The 24,800-nt window shown below is 45.2% G+C and overlaps 1 protein-coding gene across 2 annotated transcripts; it reads right to left on the bottom strand.

Moving 5' to 3' along the window:
* Positions 1-1,552: 1,552 nt before the first annotated feature.
* LOC139407379 (dual specificity tyrosine-phosphorylation-regulated kinase 4-like) lies at positions 1,553-23,214 on the bottom strand. Of its 2 annotated transcripts, XM_071151112.1 has the most exons (13): positions 22,575-23,214; positions 17,291-17,365; positions 9,612-9,761; positions 8,864-9,178; positions 8,113-8,249; positions 7,389-7,529; positions 5,289-5,427; positions 5,056-5,137; positions 4,699-4,871; positions 4,551-4,611; positions 4,070-4,199; positions 3,727-3,908; positions 1,553-3,597 (listed from the first exon to the last, which is right to left on the bottom strand). In XM_071151112.1, the coding sequence occupies exons 1-13, from the start codon at positions 22,596-22,598 to the stop codon at positions 3,329-3,331; spliced, it is 1,878 nt and encodes a 625-aa protein (XP_071007213.1). In that variant the 5' UTR covers positions 22,599-23,214; the 3' UTR covers positions 1,553-3,328. The 2 variants fall into 2 exon arrangements, with proteins under 2 accessions (XP_071007213.1, XP_071007223.1); XM_071151122.1 differs by lacking the exon at positions 17,291-17,365 and having other exon boundaries at positions 22,575-23,174.
* Between the last annotated feature and the right edge of the window lie 1,586 nt (positions 23,215-24,800).

Genomic DNA, 24,800 nt, shown 5'->3' on the forward strand with positions numbered 1-24,800 from the left:
CACTCATCACCCAAATCTGCTTCCACCTCTTACCTACTCTAACATTGAAATCTGGGATATACACCACTGCCCCCACCCTACCACTGACCGGATTCTTTCAAACATCTGTATATATCCTTAAAAACAAATTAAACCAATTATCTATATATATCTCCACACCCCGTCTCACCTGATCGAACAGGAAGTCCATGATACAGTTATACAGACATCCCCCAATGCCTAATGTACTCAACTTGACCAACAACCCTTCCCTCCATATAGTATCGTAAGCTTTCTTAATGTCAAAACTTGTTCATCTTTCAATCACCCATGTGGGTATATGCTCATAAATAACCAATGAGTAGATGGGAGAGGCGGGACTTGCAGCTAGTCAATTATATAAAATAGAACAAGTTCTGGTGCCTGGCTACGCAGACGCTCGTGAGCAGTTTGGACAAAATGATTGAACATGTATACTGAACAGAAATATAAAAGCCTAATGCAACAATTTAAAAGATTTTTCTGAGTTACAGTTCATGTAAGGAAATCAGTCAATTGAAATAAATTCATTCGGCCCTAATATATGGATTTCACATGACTGGGAATACAGATATGTATCTGTTCGTCACAGATACCTTAAAATAAATAGGCCTCACAATGGGCCTCGGGTACTCGTCACGGTAGTTCTGTGAATTCAAATGACCATCGATAAAATGCAATTGTGTTCGCTGTCCGTAGTTTATGCCTGCACATACCATAACCCCACCGCCACCATGGGGCGCTTTGTTCACAACGTTGACATCAGCAAACTGCTCGCCCACACGACGCCATACATTTGATCTGCAGTTGTGAGGCTGGTTGGACATACTGCCTTATTCTCTAAAATGAAGTTGGAGGTGGGTTATGGTAGAGAAATTAACATTAAATTAACTGTAAATTACCTGGTGGACATTCCTGCAGTCAGCATACCAATTGCACGCTCGCTCAAAACTTGAGACAGCTGTGGCATTGTTTTGTGTGACAAAACTGCACATGTTAGAGGGTCCTTTTATTGTCCCCCGCACAAGGTGCACCTGTGTAATGATCATGCTGTTTGATCAGCTTCTTGATATTCCACACCTGTCAGGTGGATGGATTCAAAGGAGAAATGCTCACTAACAGGGATGTAAACACATTTATGCACAACATTTGAGAGAAATAAGCTTTTTATGCATATGGAACATTTCTGGGATCTTTTATTTCAGCTCATGAAACATGGGACTGTGACACTTAGTCACACAAATACAGATTGAAGAGTAACAGGATTGAACAAGAATATGAGTGGAAAGTGAGTCATTTCATGTTATGTTTACATTTTTGTTCAGTGTATGTGTACATTTATTTTGCAAAGCTCACGCACGAGGCACAGGCCCTTTGGTCAGCAATTATGCTGTTATTTCTCTGCAAGTAAACTAGCATATGATTATATGTAATGGACTGGGTTTACATGGCATAGTCTTCTAATTATACAAGACCTACAGTTTGGTTGTTATTTGTGTGTGAATAATTAAGATCAAAGACTGAGGCATACAAGTTGAAGCAACTATTTTATTTCACAATAAAAATGACTCACTTTTCCACTTATATTCTTGTTCAAGCCTGTTACTCTTCAATCTTTATTTGTGTGACTAAGTGTCACAGTCAATTCATTTAGTTGTATATACTGTTGAGATACAGACAGATTATGGTGACTCTCCCTGTATGCTTGTGTAGCTCGTTCATTTATCAGATGCAAGTGAAATGACAGCATACATTTCACAAAACACTGTACTCTGGCCTTACAGCTACAAAGATATTATGTCACCAATACAACGATTTTGTGTATGTTTTATTCCTTGCCATTACATTGACTTATAGAAACTGCCATGGGATAACACAAAATGATTCTACTCCCTAGCTGAATATTTCCTGGCAAGCAATATCAAGAATCACATCATTCTCATCTGATTACTTTTACATGAAGAATCGTAGTCTTTTATCCCAGGTACATACAGAGGTAACCTGGTCCCCAGGCTCGAATTGCTGGCATCTCAACAGAGAGAGCAGACGGCTGGTGGGTGAGATAAATACAGAGGTAAAGTGCAAGGATTCTAATACTGCAAGGCACACAATATTAAAAGGATTGTCTCTGTCTAATAGTAAAAACAATTCCAAACACAAACATAATCGAGTACAAAATGTTTCTTTTTTTCATACATAGACAATACAAGTAAAACCTTGTCTACACTTTACAATAACCTGTAACATACTCCATACATTCTTAACTGCATGACATACATTAACCATCACAGCAGGTATGTACAGGGGAAACAAGCCATTACAAACATACCCTCTATGTCTGGATAAATGTACATAAACAATCCTCCGCATAATCACCATGATAATAATGTAATATCGTGCTAATCTTATTATTCAATCTAATAAAGAGGCCGGTCATAAAGGTTTGAATAGCACATTTTTGTCTTCCAGGGCACAACTAAGCTGAAAGATCAGCCGTGACAAAAATGTCTCAGCCTTTATTGCACACGCTCCTTCAGAAACGAATAGCCATTTTGTTGAATTGTAAAGCCATTTAAAAGGAAGATACTTTTTGTTTGTTTGTGTGTTGTTTAAGCCATGCAAAATATTGCACAACACAGCGGCGTTGGTTTGGAATATCTACGCAATAAAAGTACAGTAGTAAAAGATTAACCTAAAATAGAAATAATACATTGTAAGAAGTAAATGTACAAAGGGTAACACTAGGTGGGACTGAGGATTGTGGTCTTGGGTACAAAGGGGACACACAACAAAAGCGTAACGCTGTCGTGCGTGCCAGGGTATTCCACATCTGTCACTTCAACTGATCCTGTCTCTGAGCCTCTTTTATACAGTAAAATGGAACATCAACAATAACCTTGGTTTCAGTCAGGATTGGTAGCTTGCCAAACTCTCAATATTTGCTCTCCTCCATGACAAGTAGACAATGCAGAGTTTCCCAAACTTGGTCCCCGGGAACCCAAGGGGTGCACATTTTTGTTTTTTCCCCCTAGCACTACACAGCCGATTCAATTAATCAGCTAATCATCAAGTTTTGATCATCTGAATCAGCTGTGTAGTGTTAAGGCAAAAAAAACTAAACGTGCTCCTCTTAAGAGTTTGGGAAACCCTGAGCGAAGGGGACTTTATTAAACGTATTGAATGCGTGTCATAGACCACAGGAATGTTACAAAACAGGAGATCCCCTAGACCTGACCACAGTATTCATTATCCACTTTGCCTCTTTGAGGATGTTAAAGTCCATAACGCCTAGTGCTGCCTGCCTGTGCTGCTACATGATAGGGGGCAGACACTGGGACGACTCCTGGCACTCTCCGTCGGTGCCCACATCTAGCTGAGGCTTGATGATGATGTGCACGGGCCTCTCCACGCTCGCCTCGTGATTGGTGTCCCTGTTGACCTTGGCCACGCCCTCACACAACTGCTCCTCTGCTGACGCTCCAATGGGACATAGTCGCTCAGCGGTCACCATCTTGCCCCCTGCCTTGGCGGAGAGGTCCCTCTTCAGCTTGTTGTTGCTATCGGACCCGATTTTCTCAGCTGCGATGTAAAATGGGAGGACATGGTGTTTCACACACACAAAATGATGTGGTTTAATCCATAAATTGATCTGACACATTGTGAATATTCGCTTTTAGAGAAAAAAGCAAGCGAGAGGCCTGGTCTTACCTGTCCTGTTAGTGACTACTTTGCGGTAAGTGGCCTTGTAGTTGTTTTCTGTGCTGCTCATGCTTTCACTGGGCTTCCTCATCATGGGTCGTGTTTTGGGCCTGAGCTTGTTGAGATGGGCCTCCTGGATCCACTCATGCTGCATCGCCTCATCTGGTGTCATACGCTTGGTTGGATCCCACCTAGACAGCACAGGAATACACAGTGAGTGTGGGTGGAGAAGATGGAGCAAACTACCAGAAATCTCATGACAACAGTAACACTGCTATTCACGACAGTGTCACCATAGCGTAATAAGCATGTGCTGAGTGCGAGATTTCTAGTGTGTTTGGTGTTGACATACATGAGGCAGCGTCGAAGGAAGTCCAGGAACAGAGGATCATTGGTTTTCAACACACTGGCCAGGTCTTTGGAATTGGGTCGCCTCTTCTTCCCTTTGCTGTTTGTGATGTTTCTGGGGTTTCCTTTAGAGTCTGCAACAAGTCATCAAACACGCCAGTTAGAGACTTACCAAACCTCATGCTTCAAACACAACCCAGAGATTCATCTGATTAATCCCAGACATAATCCTTTGTTAAAATGTTTTATTGCTTGCATTGTATACGTCTATACGGCTGCGTTTAAACAGGAAGACCAATTCAGATTTTTCTTCTCACTAATTGGGTTTTTGACCAATCAGATTTGAAAAGATCTGATGTGATTTGTCAAAAGACCAATTAGTGGAAATAATATCAGAATTAGGCCGCCTATCTAAACGCAGCCTACCTTATATATCCGAGCTAAAGAAACACATTTTTACTGTACAAACCACAGAAAGTTCTTACCGAAAAACAATCTTTTCCTGGATGCTGTCTGCACAAAATCAGTGGGAGGCATACCGAATACCTAAGAAATAAAATAACAGAAGGTTCTTGAATGATGATGGATAAATGGATTGCTAAAAACTGTGTGTCTGTGTGGCTGGCTGTGTACCTCCATGATGCAGGCGATCTGCTCCACCTCGCTCTCCCCAGGGAAGAGCGGGAAGCCGGTGTAGAGCTCAGCCATGATGCAGCCCAGGCTCCACATGTCGATGGCCATGCTGTAGGGGTGGCCCAGAATCACCTCTGGGGAGCGGTAGAAACGACTCTGGATGTAGGTGTAGACTACAATGGTAGGCAAGGAGAAGAAGAGGGAGTGTTTACAGTGTTTAGTGTTTATGTGTTTAGTGTTTATTAACAGTGTTTATGTTCAAGTTTGGCTACTGTATATGAGTGCGGTGGCTTTGGAGCTTTAAATATCAGACTTATACCAAGTGTAACAGGTATTTCAATCAGGTGAGACACTCACCTCTCTGCTGCTCATAACAGCTGGACCCAAAGTCCACCACCTTGATATTTCCTTGTCCTTTCTGTGACAGAAGGATGTTCTCCTTTTGTGGAAAAGAGAAGCAACGTTCATTTTCCAAGTAACCAATCAAAGTGCAGCTGGTACTGTGCATTAGCATGTCTGACTCATCAGCCAAATAGTATTTGTGTTATTACTCTATGCAGAGCCGATACAGTATGTCTGAGGAACCTTACCGGTTTGAGGTCACAGTGAATGATCTTCTCCTTATGCAGCATCTGCAGGCACTTGAGCAGGGAGTGGGTGAAACGACGAATCAGGGCCAGACTGAAGCCCTGGAAGTTGTTCTTCTTAATCAGTTCATAAAGGTTGACTCTATAAGAAGACGCAAAGACACAATCATTTAAAGACCTGGTAGAACGATAAACACAACTTTCTGCCACTAGTCTCAGTTCTCTCTTCTTTCTCTTTTTCCCACACTTGCACGTGGCCTCAAACGTTACAGTTTATTAGTCCTCTAGAGGGCAGCACTTCAGTGTTTTTTTTTTCATGCCATGGCTCTGTTGAATCTAGCAGGACCGTGCAGTTTAGTAATCAGATATAGAAACGGAAGTGAACATGCTATATCAGATTACTGAACATTCTAGAATGTCTTAACATTAAGAAGAGAGATTTAAGAAGAGAGATATTCCTGGTATTTTTCAGTACTTATGGGAAGCACAAACTTCTCTGGCCAGTGTAACCGGAGCTTTCACACCCCGAGCAGGCAGAGGATAGAGATAGGGCCCTAATCAAGGCATTAACTAAGGGGTTGGGTGACGGTAACGCTAGACAGGGCAAGGTGGCAGTCTACGACGTTTACTAAAGGTCAGCCAGACTGGTATAGAAGGGTTGTTCCACTAAATTAGTCCCTTTGATATTTTAGGTTGAAATTGTGCACAAATATTGAATTTTAAAAGCCTGATATATTAAATGAAGTGGCCTTAAATATAGACCACAAGGAACATTCAGTACATCTGTTTTTTTATATGAATAAAGGCTTGCTAAAGTGCCAAAATTCTGCATTTTGACATGTCCGTCTGTGACCTCTAGGATGATTTTAAACCACCCACTTAACCCCAACATTTCTACAAGTTTTCACCATCATTGTAAAGCCCTCGTTATTTTGTTGCTTTGCCAATGTAAATTCTGAAGATGATTTATTTCACGTGATTTAGTGATTCATTTTAAGGTCGAATAAAAACCTCTCTCATTTTAAGGTCAACCCTGTTACGTGAACTGAACTCTTGTGTCACGTTCTGACCTTAGCTCCTTTGTTTTTGTCTTTGTTTTAGTATGGTCAGGGCGTGAGTTGGGGTGGGCAGTCTATGTTTGTTTTTCTATGTGGGTTTTTGAGTTCGGCCTAGTATGGTTTTCAATCAGAGGCAGCTGTCAATTGTTGTCCCTGATTGAGAATCAAACTTAGGTAGCCTGGGTTTCAGTTTTGGGTTGTGGGTGTTTGTCTTCCGTGTCAGTGTTTGTCGCCACACGGGACTGTTTCGTTCATTTCACGTTTATTGTTTTGTATTTCGTAGTGTTCAGTTTATGTTTTAAAATAAACATTGTGGACACTTACCACAATGCGTTTTGGTCCTCCGATCCTTCTGGCTTCTCCTCCTCAGAAGAGGAGGACGAGGTTCGTAACATCTTGTTTTTATATGGTTACACTATTCATTTTGAAATAATTACACTACTTAAAAAGGTACTCAATTGGTGGAATGACCCAGAAGACTATCTTGTCTCCGAGGGAACCTAAGGCTAGGTTGTTTGAGGCAGATTGTTCTAGGTGGGAAGCTCACTTTGCTCAAGTAGTGCAGCACATGGAGTGACTAGTGATAAGCGAGCTGTGTATGTGATAGGGGAGTTCAGGGCTTAAGTCTTGTTGTTGTGCCCTGGGAGAGGTGCCCAACCTTGAATACCTTTGAGTAACACATTCATTATTCAGGATTTAATTTATCTTCTACCGGGACTATTTTGATCGTATTTGCGCATGTGTGTGTGTGTGTCAGGGCTGGGGTCAGTTCAAGAAGTGATTCTAATTTCAAATTCAAAAATGGAAAACATTTGAAATAAATATCTTCTACTTCTCCGTTTATTGATAAGTCATTGCAAATAGATGCCCCTTTATTCAAATGTTGAATTGCATTTCAAGTTTATTTTGTGAATAGACTGCCTTCAATTCGAATTGACCCCAGCCCTTGTGTGTGTGTGTGTGTGTGTGTGTGTGTGTGTGTGATCGCTTTAATCACAGCCTAATTCCAGTTGTCTTATAATAGTGTTACACACACTACACTCACCCTAGCAGCTCAAAGGAGATGCAGAGATGGTTGCGGAAGTAGAAGTATTCTTTCATATGGATGACGTTGTGGCACTTTTCCCTGTCTTTCCTCCTCACAGCATCCAGGATCTTCAGTTCCACTAGGGCCTGGTGGTGGAACCTGAAGTCCAATAAGAGTTAGTCAGGTCATGTCTCCATTCTGGATTTAACCATTCAAAACAGTATGAAAGCCCAACAAAAATAATATAATATGAATCACAGTGACAGATTTTGACTGACAAGCTTTAGTTTTGCAGTGACCATGGAAAATCTTTTAGCCAATATTTTTCAATTCCAGTTTTAATGTCCTTTGACGTGAGAAATTATGACAGCTGTAAAGAAGGGAAAAGCTCCTCCTCTCCCAGGAGAAACAAGACTTTTGAGAGAGGGCTTTGTTCAAGACTTGGCCACAGTGGCGAGACCAAGGCAGCCCTAAGGCTGTTCAGCGCCTATTTTGTTTTCTGCATTATTGAAGGGCAGTAAGCACTGATGACATCTGCATCAATTAAAGTCAAAGAGGAGAAGGGGGAGTTCCATTGACACACAGAGCTTTGGATCACCTGAGAGAGGGCTCGTAAAGCAATAGCAAGGAGACCCCTTTGGACCTCCCCGTGAAAAGGTCACGAAGAGGTCCATGTTTAATGACCTCACACAAGAAGGTCCGTTTCAGAGTCTTTGAGCACTGGATGCACATTCTGTTCTACCTTTTCTTGTTGCGAATGACCTTGATGGCAACCAGTTCTTGGGTCTTGTGGTCCAGACATTTCAGGACCTGTCCAAAGGATCCCTTCCCGATTACCTCCAACACCTCAAAGCGGAAGCCAATGTGGTCGTGTAGAACCTGGATACGGGACAGACAGAACATTCAATAGGATGTTTTTGGTGTACTGTGTGTGTGTATGGTGTGTCGGACAATATTTTTTAAATACAAGAGCTTCATTGTATGTACTTAATTAGTAGTTCATGATACAGTACAATGACATCCTTTAATGATGGTTGTTTGTAATGATTACATAATGAACATTTTCCCTACTACTTCCAGTGCCAAACACTAGTTCTGGTCATGAGTCTAAACAATCCTCACAATGCATTGGACTGCTGTTCTTGTGCCTTAACGTCATTTCAAAGAAGTTTACCTTGAAGTTGAGAGAGAGCTCACAGCATAATGTCTTGCAAATAAAGAAAAACACTCCTACTTCTTACCTTAAGGAACCACAATAATATTTGTACATTTTTTATTTAACCTTTATTTTGACAGGGAGTCATGCTGAGACCAAGGTCTCTTTCACATATGGGCCATGTATATACATCAATAGACATCAAACACATCAATATACTGTATACATCAATATACACATCAATATTCACATCAATACACAAAAAGCAAAACACAATCATAGAAAATAAACTCATGCTTATGAGAAACATGTATTCAAATCCTTGTTGAAATGTTACCTTGTTGTAGCTGCCGTGCTCGTCGTCGTAGCCTGCGTTCTGAGGAATCCCGTGAGAGCCCTCAAACTTTTTGGTCTCCAGACCCAGGAACCAGATCTCTGAGTAGTCCATGATCTCCTCCTGCTCAAACTCTGTCAGACGCCCCTGGAAGTGCCTCAGTGCCTCTGTGGGAGACATGGGCATCCTCTGTCCCTCATAAAGCTTCTTCTCCTCCAGCTTGTTGCTGAGGCCCTTGGTGGTGATGGAGTCAGACAGGTTCTCCACGGAGGAGCCGAACCGCATGGGGAACTGGGAGGACGGCTTTGATCTCTCATCCTGCCAATCACAAAAGGACAGAAGAGGTCAGCTGATCTGTTCTCACAACACTTTGGCACTATCACTTAGCCTAACCCTGATGAAACAGGTCTCACTTCCTTTTACATTGCTGGGAGCGATACATGTCAGATACAGCTCAGAGCACAGGAGGCTGGTGGCACCTTAATTGGGGAGAACGGTCTCGTGGTAACGGCTGGAGCGGAATCAGTGGAATGGTATCAAATACATAAAACACATGGTTTCCATGTGTTTGATGCCATTTCATTTGCTCTGTTGTTATGAGCTGTTCCCCCTGGGGCTCAGAGGGTTCATCTGAAGATGTATAAACTATCAAGGACTTATTATTTACATGTGCATTTACAATTGACAACTGGAGTCAAGTGATCTTGGAGGCCAACAGTATAGTGTGACACAGTGTGAAATGTAGCCTCACCTGGTGTGTCTGGTAGTTGCTCTGCACCCCCTTGTTGACGATGTGGGGCAGGATGCTATCGGACTGCTGGTGGTGGAGTTTGGCATTGCTGACAACCACCTGTATCACTGGGGCCTCCAGATGGGGCAAGGTCCCCTCCGAGTTAAACTTCTACAGGAGAGAGAAAAAGGTTCAAATAAAGGAAGTTTTTTTTAAACATGCAGATGAAAACAGTAAAAGTGCAATAACATATTGTATCGTCGTAACTAGTCTTGCTTGCCAGACTCATGGCGCTCTAACCCCAGCGGTGTCAGAATTATAGCGGCTGTGGGAAGAGACTATGTGATCACATACTCTATGGCCAAGGTTTGGAGACGGGAGAGGGAGTTGGAGCAAAAATAAAGGGAGGGATAGAGGGAGAGATCTGCTCTGGCCATTTTAAATGTGGTGGCTCAGGTAACCAGGACCCCCAGGGTTGAGGGTGGAATTACTGAGCAGGGTGAGAGTGAGTCGGGGACAAAACATTGGAGACTGGGCCCTGACAGACCGCGTCAGCACTATCTGCTGCTGTGGGGGAGCTGAACTGGAGCAGGCCTTTCTCTAGCTGACATCCTGCTTGCTGTAGGAGCAGGTTTACATGTGTCACTGGCTGCCTTGCAGGAATAGCCAAGCTAATGATGGGGAAAGGAGACCTCTAACCTAGACTGCAACAAGGGCAGGGATCATGAGTTTATTCAGAAAATCATGAAAATGATGCATGCCGGTAACATATTTAATGACTTCCACGGTAATGACTGTATCAGCCTGTATAAATAATGTAAATACATTGATGATATTATAGACAGTTATTGTAAATTGGAACCGGTAGTCATATATCCCTTTGCTTTGGTTACAGCAAGCACAGCAGCACAAAACAACAGGTTGAAAAGTGCACCCAAATCTTTACATACAGTGCCTTGCGAAAGTATTCGGCCCCCTTGAACTTTGCGACCTTTTGCCACATTTCAGGCTTCAAACATAAAGATATAAAACTGTATTTTTTTGTGAAGAATCAATAACAAGTGGGACACAATCATGAAGTGGAACGACATTTATTGGATATTTCAAACTTTTTTAACAAATCAAAAACTGAAAAATTGGGCGTGCAAAATTATTCAGCCCCCTTAAGTTAATACTTTGTAGCGCCACCTTTTGCTGTGATTACAGCTGTAAGTCGCTTGGGGTATGTCTCTATCAGTTTTGCACATCGAGAGACTGAATTTTTTTCCCATTCCTCCTTGCAAAACAGCTCGAGCTCAGTGAGGTTGGATGGAGAGCATTTGTGAACAGCAGTTTTCAGTTCTTTTCACAGATTCTCGATTGGATTCAGGTCTGGACTTTGACTTGGCCATTCTAACACCTGGATATGTTTATTTTTGAACCATTCCATTGTAGATTTTGCTTTATGTTTTGGATCATTGTCTTGTTGGAAGACAAATCTCCGTCCCAGTCTCAGGTCTTTTGCAGACATCTTCCCATCAATTTTAACCATGTTCCCTGTCCCTGCTGAAGAAAAGCAGGCCCAAACCATGATGCTGCCACCACCATGTTTGACAGTGGGGATGGTGTGTTCAGGGTGATGAGCTGTGTTGCTTTTACGCCAAACATAACGTTTTGCATTGTTGCCAAAAAGTTCAATTTTGGTTTCATCTGACCAGAGCACCTTCTTCCACATGTTTGGTGTGTCTCCCAGGTGGCTTGTGGCAAACTTTAAACACTTTTTATGGATATCTTTAAGAAATGGCTTTCTTCTTGCCACTCTTCCATAAAGGCCAGATTTGTGCAATATACGACTGATTGTTGTCCTATGGACAGAGTCTCCCACCTCAGCTGTAGATCTCTTCAGTTCATCCAGAGTGATCATGGGCCTCTTGGCTGCATCTCTGATCAGTCTTCTCCTTGTATGAGCTGAAAGTTTAGAGGGACGGCCAGGTCTTGGTAGATTTGCAGTGGTCTGATACTCCTTCCATTTCAATATTATTGCTTGCACAGTGCTCCTTGGGATGTTTAAAGCTTGGGAAATCTTTTTGTATCCAAATCCGGCTTTAAACTTCTTCACAACAGTATCTCGGACCTGCCTGGTGTGTTCCTTGTTCTTCATGATGCTCTCTGCGCTTTTAACGGACCTCTGAGACTATCACAGTGCAGGTGCATTTATACGGAGACTTGATTACACACAGGTGGATTGTATTTATCATCATTAGTCATTTAGGTCAACATTGGATCATTCAGAGATCCTCACTGAACTTCTGGAGAGAGTTTGCTGCACTGAAAGTAAAGGGGCTGAATAATTTTGCACGCCCCAATTTTTCAGTTTTTGATTTGTTAAAAAAGTTTGAAATATCCAATAAATGTCCTTCCACTTCATGATTGTGTCCCAATTGTTGTTGATTCTTCACAAAAAAATACAGTTTTATATCTTTATGTTTGAAGCCTGAAATGTGGCAAAAGGTCGCAAAGTTCAAGGGGGCCGAATACTTTCGCAAGGCACTGTAGCGGTGATATTTAATTGCACGTGCACAAGCTGCTGCAGTAGCGGCCAACTTGGTCATGACGCATAGAGAGACAGGCTGCTGCAGTAGCGGCCAACTTGGTCATGACGCATTGAGACACAGGCTGCTGCAGTAGCGGCCAACTTGGTCATGATGCATAGAGACACAGGCTGCTGCAGTAGCTGCCAACTTGGTCATGACGCATAGAGACACAGGCTGCTGCAGTAGCTGCCAACTTGGTCATGACGCATTGAGACACAGGCTGCTGCAGTAGCGGCCAACTTGGTCATGACGCATAGAGACACAGGCTGCTGCAGTAGCGGCCAACTTGGTCATGACTCATTGAGACACAGGCTGCTGCAGTAGCGGCCAACTTGGTCATGACGCATAGAGACACAGGCTGCTGCAGTAGCTGCCAACTTGGTCATGACGTATTGAGACACAGGCTGCTGCAGTAGCTGTCAACTTGGTCATGACGCATAGAGACACAGGCTGCTGCAGTAGCGGCCAACTTGGTCATGACGCATTGAGACACAGGCTGCTGCAGTAGCGGCCAACTTGGTCATGATGCATAGAGACACAGGCTGCTGCAGTAGCTGCCAACTTGGTCATGACGCATAGAGACACAGGCTGCTGCAGTAGCTGCCAACTTGGTCATGACGCATTGAGACACAGGCTGCTGCAGTAGCGGCCAACTTGGTCATGACGCATAGAGACACAGGCTGCTGCAGTAGCGGCCAACTTGGTCATGACTCATTGAGACACAGGCTGCTGCAGTAGCGGCCAACTTGGTCATGACGCATAGAGACACAGGCTGCTGCAGTAGCTGCCAACTTGGTCATGACGTATTGAGACACAGGCTGCTGCAGTAGCTGTCAACTTGGTCATGACGCATAGAGACACAGGCTGCTGCAGTAGCGGCCAACTTGGTCATGACGCATAGAGACACAGGCTGCTGCAGTAGCTGCCAACTTGGTCATGACTCATTGAGACACAGGCTGCTGCAGTAGCGGCCAACTTGGTCATGACGCATAGAGACACAGGCTGCTGCAGTAGCGGACAACTTGGTCATGACGCATAGAGACACAGGCTGCTGCAGTAGCTGCCAACTTGGTCATGACGCATTGAGACACAGGCTGCTGCAGTAGCGGCCAACTTGGTCATGATGCATAGAGACACAGGCTGCTGCAGTAGCTGCCAACTTGGTCATGACGCATAGAGACACAGGCTGCTGCAGTAGCTGCCAACTTGGTCATGACGCATTGAGACACAGGCTGCTGCAGTAGCGGCCAACTTGGTCATGACGCATAGAGACACAGGCTGCTGCAGTAGCGGCCAACTTGGTCATGACTCATTGAGACACAGGCTGCTGCAGTAGCGGCCAACTTGGTCATGACGCATAGAGACACAGGCTGCTGCAGTAGCTGCCAACTTGGTCATGACGTATTGAGACACAGGCTGCTGCAGTAGCTGTCAACTTGGTCATGACGCATAGAGACACAGGCTGCTGCAGTAGCGGCCAACTTGGTCATGACGCATTGAGACACAGGCTGCTGCAGTAGCGGCCAACTTGGTCATGATGCATAGAGACACAGGCTGCTGCAGTAGCTGCCAACTTGGTCATGACGCATAGAGACACAGGCTGCTGCAGTAGCTGCCAACTTGGTCATGACGCATTGAGACACAGGCTGCTGCAGTAGCGGCCAACTTGGTCATGACGCATAGAGACACAGGCTGCTGCAGTAGCGGCCAACTTGGTCATGACTCATTGAGACACAGGCTGCTGCAGTAGCGGCCAACTTGGTCATGACGCATAGAGACACAGGCTGCTGCAGTAGCTGCCAACTTGGTCATGACGTATTGAGACACAGGCTGCTGCAGTAGCTGTCAACTTGGTCATGACGCATAGAGACACAGGCTGCTGCAGTAGCGGCCAACTTGGTCATGACGCATAGAGACACAGGCTGCTGCAGTAGCTGCCAACTTGGTCATGACTCATTGAGACACAGGCTGCTGCAGTAGCGGCCAACTTGGTCATGACGCATAGAGACACAGGCTGCTGCAGTAGCGGACAACTTGGTCATGACGCATAGAGACACAGGCTGCTGCAGTAGCTGCCAACTTGGTCATGACGCATTGAGACACAGGCTGCTGCAGTAGCGGCCAACTTGGTCATGACGCATAGAGACACAGGCTGCTGCAGTAGCTGCCAACTTGGTCATGACGCATTGAGACACAGGCTGCTGCAGTAGCATCCAACTTGGTCATGACGCATTGAGACACAGGCTGCTGCAGTAGCTGCTAACTTGGTCATGACGCATAGAGACACAGGCTGCTGCAGTAGCGGCCAACTTGGTCATGACGCATAGACACAGGCTGCTGCAGTAGCTGCCAACTTGGTCATGACGCATTGAGACACAGGCTGCTGCAGTAGTGGCCAACTTGGTCATGACGCATAGAGACACAGGCTGCTGCAGTAGCGGCCAACTTGGTCATGACGCATTGAGACACAGGCTGCTGCAGTAGCTGCCAACTTGGTCATGACGCATAGAGACACAGGCTGCTGCAGTAGCGGCCAACTTGGTCATGACGCATAGAGAGACAGGCTGCTGCAGTAGCTGCCAACTTGGTCATGACGCATTGAGACACAGGCTGCTGCAGTAGCTGCCAACTTGGTCATGATGCATTGAGACACAGGCTGCTGCAGTAGCTGCCAACTTGGTCATGACGCATTGAGACACAGGCTGCTGCAGTAGCTGCCAACTTGGTCATGACGCATTGAGACACAGGCTGCTGCAGTAGCTGCCATCTTGGTCATGACGCATAGAGACACAGGCTGCTGCAGTAGCTGCCAACTTGGTCATGACGCATAGAGACACAGGCTACTGCAGTAGCGGCCAACTTGGTCATGACGCATAGAGACACAGGCTGCTGCAGTAGCTGCCAACTTGGTCATGACGCATTGAGACACAGGCTGCTGCAGTAGCGGCCAACTTGGTCATGACGCATACAGACACAGGCTGCTGCAGTAGCTGCCAACTTGGTCATGACGCATAGAGACACAGGCTGCTGCAGTAGCTGCCAACTTGGTCATGACGCATTGAGACACAGGCTACTGCAGTAGCGGCCAACTTGGTCATGACGCATTGAGACACAGGCTACTGCAGTAGCGGCCAACTTGGTCATGACGCATTGAGACACAGGCTGCTGCAGTAGCGGCCAACTTGGTCATGACGCATTGAGACACAGGCTAGCGGCCAACTGCAGTAGCGGCCAACTTGGTCATGACGCATAGAGACACAGGCTGCTGCAGTAGCTGCCAACTTGGTCATGACGCATAGAGACACAGGCTGCTGCAGTAGCTGCCAACTTGGTCATGACGCATTGAGACACAGGCTGCTGCAGTAGCGGCCAACTTGGTCATGACGCATTGAGACACAGGCTGCTGCAGTAGCTGCCAACTTGGTCATGACGCATTGAGACACAGGCTGCTGCAGTAGCGGCCAACTTGGTCATGACGCATAGACACAGGCTGCTGCAGTAGCTGCCAACTTGGTCATGACGCATTGAGACACAGGCTGCTGCAGTAGTGGCCAACTTGGTCATGACGCATTGAGACACAGGCTGCTGCAGTAGCGGCCAACTTGGTCATGACGCATTGAGACACAGGCTGCTGCAGTAGCTGCCAACTTGGTCATGACGCATAGAGACACAGGCTGCTGCAGTAGCGGCCAACTTGGTCATGACGCATAGAGAGACAGGCTGCTGCAGTAGCTGCCAACTTGGTCATGACGCATTGAGACACAGGCTGCTGCAGTAGCTGCCAACTTGGTCATGATGCATTGAGACACAGGCTGCTGCAGTAGCTGCCAACTTGGTCATGACGCATTGAGACACAGGCTGCTGCAGTAGCTGCCAACTTGGTCATGACGCATTGAGACACAGGCTGCTGCAGTAGCTGCCATCTTGGTCATGACGCATAGAGACACAGGCTGCTGCAGTAGCTGCCAACTTGGTCATGACGCATAGAGACACAGGCTACTGCAGTAGCTGCCAACTTGGTCATGACGCATTGAGACACAGGCTGCTGCAGTAGCGGCCAACTTGGTCATGACGCATACAGACACAGGCTGCTGCAGTAGCTGCCAACTTGGTCATGACGCATAGAGACACAGGCTGCTGCAGTAGCTGCCAACTTGGTCATGACGCATTGAGACACAGGCTACTGCAGTAGCGGCCAACTTGGTCATGACGCATTGAGACACAGGCTACTGCAGTAGCGGCCAACTTGGTCATGACGCATTGAGACACAGGCTACTGCAGTAGCGGCCAACTTGGTCATGACGCATTGAGACACAGGCTGCTGCAGTAGCGGCCAACTTGGTCATGACGCATAGAGAGACAGGCTGCTGCAGTAGCTGCCAACTTGGTCATGACGCATAGAGACACAGGCTGCTGCAGTAGCTGCCAACTTGGTCATGACGCATTGAGACACAGGCTGCTGCAGTAGCGGCCAACTTGGTCATGACGCATTGAGACACAGGCTGCTGCAGTAGCTGCCAACTTGGTCATGACGCATTGAGACACAGGCTGCTGCAGTAGCTGCCAACTTGGTCATGACGCATAGAGACACAGGCTGCTGCAGTAGCTGCCATCTTGGTCATGACGCATTGAGACACAGGCTGCTGCAGTAGCTGCCAACTTGGTCTTGACGCATAGAGACACAGGCTGCTGCAGTAGCTGCCAACTTGGTCATGACGCATAGAGACACAGGCTGCTGCAGTAGCTGCCAACTTGGTCTTGACGCATAGAGACACAGGCTAAATATAGGTCCAAGCACCTGCCATAACAAGCACATGGATGCAAATACAGTATCATGCTTATGCACAACTGGATTCAAGCTGACTAGACTACTACTCTGTGTTCTTAAACACATCCAGGTCTGACAGTGAGCAGCACCATGATTTTACCCCTTGGGAGTGGTTACAAGGTATATATATTCCGTGTACTCCAGTGCCCTCCAGTAGCATGACCTAGCTAGGGTAATGAGTTTTGGTGGAGTGAAAGGGGAGGGCATAGCACAGACAGAAATATACAGGATTGAAAGAGTGGGTCTGCAGGTGCTCAAATGCTCCGCAGGTCAGGGGTCACCTGTGAGTAAAGGCTCACCTGTAAATAGGGCCGGTTGGTTGCCTGTTGGGTCTGGAGTCTGTGTGAGTGGGGGAAGGCCTCTGGTTTTGAAGACTGTGGAGGAATATGGGAGACTTGACTTAACATTACATTTACACACAAAACTCGCTTCTATATACCTCTTTAAGTCAGTGAGGGGGTGGCGATGGATAAGGGAATCTCTCTAAAATCAGATTCAGTTTTGTTAAATATATTTAATATGACTCATAACAAGTCATTGAGGTCATTCATCTGAATTATAAATCACGTATTGTTTTGAATTATAAATTACATATTTTTGTTGTATCCGAAACTGATTCACTTCAAAGCATCTCTTTGAATGAGGAGAATAAACAGCCTGGTTGTTGCTGGTGGGACTGAAAGTCCCAGCACAGCGGTGGGTCCCACAGATATAAACAGCCAGTGGGCAGTGAAGTAGGATTATTACCACGCAAGCAAAGACGATGCACACTCCCTGAAATTAGAGTATTTTGTGCAAGTCACTACCACAGTAACAATGGTCTCTTTATCACTCAGTTTTTCCACAACCTACAATCCTTTCCTGGAGCATTGGCTCTGATGTTCTATGAAGAGTGTAAGGGTGTGGTGATGATGGTGGTAATGGAAAGGAGAGCAGAGGGCTTGTTGATCGTGGACTTAATTTCTCAAAGCACAATTCAGTCTGGTGCCAGGCTATATATGAGCCACTGCAATTCTATTAGTTCTGGTGCAAAATTGTCCGCATAGCTATGCTAACGCGTGCCTTAATCAGAGGGGAGCATGTCAACTAACAGTGTGTTGAGAGACTGAGAGACACCGTATGGGTGGACTAAAACCTCCAGCCCAGATGGGCACAGGCTAAACTCAGAGAGCCTGAGAGGGCATGGGCAACGGTTGGCTGGGTACTTGGGTAGCAGAGCAGATTTATGATTGAACTTGACCTAGACCTACAGTAACACTATACTTTTTCACGAGTTCACTAAACGGATATCTCTTCCATCCATATGCTCAATATTCTTACTGACCCATTTGGGTTCCTTTGCGAGAATATGATAGTATTTTGATTCCCATGCATACATACCCAGGGCCATGTATAAAAGGATAAGGCACGGTTTCTGGGGTGGATTTAGAGTAGAAGGACAATAGTGCCCACATCATTGGCTGTTTGGAATCTGAGTTCAAGGCAGCAAACACACATTCAGATATTAATGCAGGATGCACACATAACACAACCTTGGCTGCCCCTTGGGAGGTTTGTGAGAGTGAGGGTTGTACTGCGATGTGGGTCGAAGCTACCCCATTAATTGGCTGCAGTGCACATCTTACTGGATACTGGAATGGTCCTTGAAAGGGATCACAGTATTCCAAATAAACTACATGACCAAAAGTATGTGGACACCTGCTTGTTGAACATCTCATTCCAAAATCATGGTCATTTATATGGAGTTCATCCCCCTTTGCTGCTACAACAGCCTCCACTCTTCTGGGAAGGCTTTCCACTAGATGTTGGAACATTGCTGCAGGGACTTGCTTCCATTCAGCCACAAGAGCATTAGTGAGGTCGGGCACTGATGTTAGGTGATTAGGCCTGGCTCGCAGTCAGCGTTCCAATTCATCCCAAAGGTGTTTGATAGTGTTCAGGTCAGGGCTCTGTGCAGGCCAGTCAAGTTATTTCTGTATGAACTTGCTTTGTAACGTTAAGATTTCCCTTCACTGGAATTAAGGGGCTTAGAAAACCATGAAAAACAGCCCCAGACCATTATTACTCTTCCACCAAACTTTACAGTTGACACTAGACATTGGGGCAGGTAGCGTTCTCCTGGCATCCGCCAAACCCAGATTTGTCTGTCGAACTGCCAGATGGTGAAGCGGGATTAATCTCTCCAGAGAACACGTTTTCACTGCTGTAGAGTCCAATGGCGGCAAGCTTTACATCACTCCAGCCGAAGCTTGTTATTGCACATGGCGATCTTAGCCTTGTGAAGCTCCAGACAAACAGTTCTTGTGCTTCCAGAGGCAGTTTGGAACTACGTAGTGAGTGTTGCAACTGAGGACAGATTAGTTTTATGCACTACGCACTTCAGCACCTGGTGGCAACTGAAAGCTCCCGTTCTGTGAGCTCGTGCGGCCTACCACTTCGCAGCTGAGCCGTTGTTGCTCCTAGATGTTTCCACTTCACAATAACAGTACTTATAGTTGACCTAGGGCAGCTTTAGCAGGGCGAACTGACTTGTTGGAAAGGTGGCATCCTATGACTGCGCCATGTTGAAAGTCACTGAGTTCTTCCGTTAATTTTTTTATTTCACCTTTATTTTACCAGGTAGGCTAGTTGAGAACAAGTTATCATTTACAACTGCGACCTGGCCAAGATAAATCAAAGCAGTTCGACACATGCAACAACACTGAGTTACACATTGAATAAACAAACATACAATACAGTCAATAATAAAGTAGAAAAAAAGTCTATATACAGTGTGTGCAAATGAGGTAAGATAAGAGAAGTAAGGCAATAAATAGGCCATAGTGGCGAGGTAATTACGATATAGCAATTAAACACTGGAGTGATAAATGTGCAGAAGATGAATGTGCAAGTAGAGATACTGGGGTGCAAAGGAGCAAAATAAATAAATAAATAAATACAGTATGGGGAATTGGCTTTGGGGGTGACCTGAGAAATATACCTGCTGGAGCGCGTGCTGTGGGTGGGTGTTGCTATGGTGACCAGTGAACTGAGATAAGGCGGGGCTTTACCTAGCAAAGATTTGTAGATGACCTGGAGCCAGTGGGTTTGGCGACAAGTATGAAGTGAGGGCCAGCCAACGAGAGTGTACAGGTCGTAGTGGTGGGTAGTATTATGGCGCTTTGGTGACAAAATGGATGGCACTGTGATAGACTGCATCCAATTTGTTGAGTAGAGTATTGGAGGCTATTTTGTAAATGACATCGCCGAAGTCGAGGATCGGTAGGATAGTCAGTTTTATGAGGGTATGTTTGGCAGCATGAGTAAAGGATGCTTTGTTGCAAAATAGGAAGCCGATTCTAGATTTAATTTTGGAGATGCTTAATGTGGGTCTGGAAGGAGAGTTTACCGTCTAACCAGACACCTAGGTATTTAGTTGTCCACATACTCTAAGTTATAACCGTCCAGAGTAGTGATACTGTCTGTTTGTTAACTTGGCTTTCGAAGACCTTAGAAAGGCATGGTAGGATAGATATAGGTCTGTAGCAGTTTGAGTCTAGAGTGTCTCCCCCTTTGAAGAGGGGGATAACCGTGGCAGCTTTCCAATCTTTGTGGATCTTAGACGATACGAAAGAGAGGTTGAACAGGCTAGTAATAGGGGTTGCAACAATTTTGGCAAATCATTTTAGAAAGAGAGGGTCCAGATTGTCTAGCCCGGCTGATTTGTAGGGGTCCAGATTTTGCAGCTCTTTCAGAACATCATCTATCTGGTTTTGGGTGAAAGAGAAATGGGGGAGGCTTGGGCGAGTTGCTGTTGGGGATGCAGGGCAGTTGACCTGGGTAGGAGTAGCCAGGTGGAAAGCATGGCCAGCCGTAGAAATATGTTTATCGTGGATTTATCGGTGGTGACAGTGTTTCCTAGCCACAGTGCAGTGGGCAGCTGGGAGGAGGTGCTCTTATTCTCCATGGACTTTACAGTGTCCCAGAACTTTTTTGAGTTTGTGCTACAGGAGCCTAGGCCTCCCGGGTGGCACAGTGGTTAAGGGCGCTGTACTACCAGAGACTCTGGGTTCACGCCCAGGCTCTGTCGTAACCAGCTGCGACCGGGAGGTCGTGGGCCGACGCACAATTGGCCTAGCGTCGTCCGGGTTAGGGAGGGTTTGGCCGGTAGGGACATCCTTGTCTCATCGTGCACCAGCGACTCCTGTGGCGGGCTGGGCGCATTGCACGCTAACCAAGGTTGCCAGGTGCACGGTGTTTCCTCCGACACATTGGTGTGGCTGGCTTCCGGGTTGGATGCGCGCTGTGTTAAGAAGCAGTGCAGCTTGGTTGGGTTGTGTATCGGAGAACGCATGACTTTCAACCTTCGTCTCTCCCGAGCCCGTACGGGAGTTGTAGCGATGAGACAAGATAGTAGCTACTAACAATTGGATACCACGAGATTGGGGAGAAAAAGGGGTAACTTTTTTTTTAAGAAAAAAAAAAGAAAAAAAGAAAAAGCTAGCCTTAGCTTTCATAACTGCCTGTGTATATTAGTTCCTAACTTCCCTGAAAAGTTGCATATCGCAGGGGCTATTTGATGCTAATGCAGTACGCCACAGGATGTTTTTGTGCTGGTCAAGGGCAGTCAGGTCTGGAGTGAACCAAGGGCTATATCTGTTCCTGGTTCTAAATGTTTTGAATGGGGCATGCTTATTTAAGATGGTGAGGAAGGCACTTCTACTTCTACAGTAAGGCCCTTCTCATGTCAGTGTTTCTCTATGGAGATTGCATGGCTGTGCGCTCAATTTTATACACTTGTCAGCAACGGATGTGGCTGAAATAGACAAATCCAATCATTTGAAGGGGTGTCCACATACACCATATATACAAAAGTATGTATTTTCTGAGACTCATATGACACCCGTCACTGTAAAGCATGTGGAAAGTAACGCTTCAATGTCGATGATAATCAAAGTATCGAAAATACCAAGAAGAGCTGAATAAGAGCGACAAACTTTTGCTATTCAGATCAAATAAAATGTTGCATTAACTGAGGTACAGTTGGCTGGTTAGGTTATCAATGTGACAATGATGTTGCAAATAATTAATGACACATGTTTACAAGGCTAATATTCTTTGTAAACAGTGGATGAATGAGTTGCTGGTTCCCTGTCCTTGATCATGTTTGATCCTATTTATGGTGAAGCTATAGAGCTTATCTCAACACCATGACTCATAAAATAAAGTGTAGACTGAAATAGCCATGGATCATGTTTACTGTCTCAGATAATCACAACAACCTATAGGCGAATTAGCCTACTAAATGGGACACAATGTTTAGGCCTACTTCATAACACATATCATAATAGTCTGTATTTGTGAAATAAGTGGAATACAAAAGTGAATCTCCATACAATCTAAACAACAACAATTATTATTTCAGACTTCAGACATAAAAAATACATAACTTTCTGATGTTCAAGCAAAAAATAAAAGTCGAGTAGACAAGAGAACAGAAAATAAATGCTGTAAAAAAAAATGTTTTGGGTCAAAATCCGTAACCTAAAGAGATAAATAAATAACGGATTCATGGATATACCCAAAATGGATGATGGACCTCACCTTGTTATTAATTTCGGGAAACATGCTGCTTTGGCATCTGGGTCCTTAGTAAATCCCAATCTCAATGTAGCCTACACGTGAAAGTAACTACTGTGAAATCCAGGTAAATGCAAGGCGCCAGCACATCTTCGAAAGTCCAGACGTCACTTTCAGATTCTCTGACACTTGGAGAAAAAAACGTCAGCAACGAAAGTCCAACCGAGGAGCGACTGTCACTTGAATCAACACGAATTGATCGGGTCTTGAATCTCAAACTGCGATAGACATAATTTAGACCGTAGGGTCAGTATTGCTGTCGTCAGCAGAAGATTAGAGAAAGAGGTAAGCTGTTAGTCTATTCACCTTCACGCGTAAGTCTCTGGAGAGGCCACCTGTTCACGTTTCTGCATCTGACAGCTGGGTCTTCCCGATATAGATTTGTTTTTGGCTACCTATCCTCCCCTACAGTCGACTGACACTCCTAAAATCCAATAGTGCTCGGTGAATGTGCGCCATTGCGCACATACCTATACAGTAGCCAATATTCTGTAGCCTACTGCTAAGGCACTGTGGCTAAAACGCACACTGTATCCCTATGGATAGCCCATACTGAGTCGCAGTGCTGAGTCTCCTCACGTTGCAGGAAATGGTCGTGTGATGTGTTGAGACATGCTGCTGTCCCTAAAAATAACCTATTTACCATCCACAGAACCTTTGCTACACAATCTATAGGTTGGACTATGCCTATATGGCAAATAAAGACTCTGTATTGAGGCATAAGACCTCTCAGGGGGTAGATACATTTTTTTTGTAAATATGTTAAACATTAATTCCCCCCTGTGAAGTTTTGTCCCCTTTCAACCTCATGTGTTAAAAGTTGAAATTGTAGGTTTGCACTGGCAGACACAAACAATGGTAAAGGCGTGCTGGATTTTACCTCTCTCTCTCTCTCTCTCTCTCTCTGTCACACACACACACACGCACGCACACACACAAAATAAAGAATGATGCAACACGTAAAGGTAGCCTACATAATATAATGCCTGCCTTCTCGTAATGCACAGCTTGTTTTATAATAGGTTAAACCACTTTTATAATAGGTTATACAAATCATCAATATGAGTAGTCCTATGCTGCAATGGAGGCTTATTATGTACCAGCACATAAAGACTAGTTGGGGAACAGTAAAATCACCTCAACTCATACTGACCCGAGAAACGGCGTGTTTCAATGTTGTAGTGGGAGACAACACCAGGCGTTCTTCACACCCGAACATCAATGATGTAAGTGTAAGATGATTTTCCATTGTAACATGGGACAAAGACCGAATGACTAATCACAGACAGGGTGAGGCGGATGAAAACAAAAACCATCCCCTTACAAAATGAGGAAGCTTGGAGTAAAGTTGCAGATGATTCAGTTGAATATGATTATAGAGTGGTTGTAATGCAACAAGAGCTTTCCAGTAATCAGACAGGACTATAGGAGGATGATCTATCCATGACGGAGAGTGCTCCTTCAGTCTACTACCCCTGTACCCTTAGTCAAACCTGTTGGAACTGGGCAGCTCTCAAGTCCTTTCTGATGGAAAACTTGCAGAACCGCCATGTTCGGCATACGCAGGCTTCATTTACAGTGGAGAACATTTGATTGAGCCAAGGCTGATAAATTCTGGTCCCATAAAATGTTTTATTTTTTAATATACCCCTTTTTTCTCTCCAATTTCGTGGAATCCAATTGGTAGTTACAGTCTTGTCTCATCGCTGCAACTCCCATACGGACTAGGGAGAGGCGAAGGTCGAGAGCCATGCGTCCTCCGAAACACAACCCAACCTAGCCGCACTGCTTCTTGACTCAATGCATATCCAACCCGGAAGCCAGCCGCACCAATGTGTCGGAGGAAACACCGTACACCTGGCGACCTGGTCAGCGTGCACTGCACCCGGCCCGCCACAGTAGTCGCTAGTGCGAGATGAGACAAGGATATTCCTGCCGGCCAAACCCTCCCTAACCCAGACGACGCTGGGCCAATTGTGCGTTGCCCCATGGACCTCCCGGTCGCGGCCCATAAAATACATTTTTAAGTGAAGAGTGGTGGACTTAAAATAATGCAGATTGATCAAGGGATGTTGTTGTCAGTGGTTGCTTTTTCACTATCCTTTTCAAAACATACAGTGCATTCGGAAAGTATTCCGACCCCTTGACTTTTTCCAAATTTTGTTACATTACCGCCTTACTCTAAAATGG

Source organism: Oncorhynchus clarkii, chromosome 1, assembly GCF_045791955.1.
Source record: "Oncorhynchus clarkii lewisi isolate Uvic-CL-2024 chromosome 1, UVic_Ocla_1.0, whole genome shotgun sequence".
NCBI classification, from domain to species: domain Eukaryota; kingdom Metazoa; phylum Chordata; class Actinopteri; order Salmoniformes; family Salmonidae; genus Oncorhynchus; species Oncorhynchus clarkii.

Bases quoted from the DNA above. Each gene is read 5' to 3' on its own strand.
- LOC139407379 (XM_071151112.1), bottom strand. From the start codon at position 22,598: ATGTTTCCCGAAATTAATAACAAG. The intron at 4,612-4,698 runs GTACACAGCCAG...TTTATTTCTTAG, and splicing joins AGATCGCCTGCATCATGGAG to GTATTCGGTATGCCTCCCAC. The intron at 3,909-4,069 runs GTATGTCAACAC...TGTGCTGTCTAG, and splicing joins TTCCTTCGACGCTGCCTCAT to GTGGGATCCAACCAAGCGTA.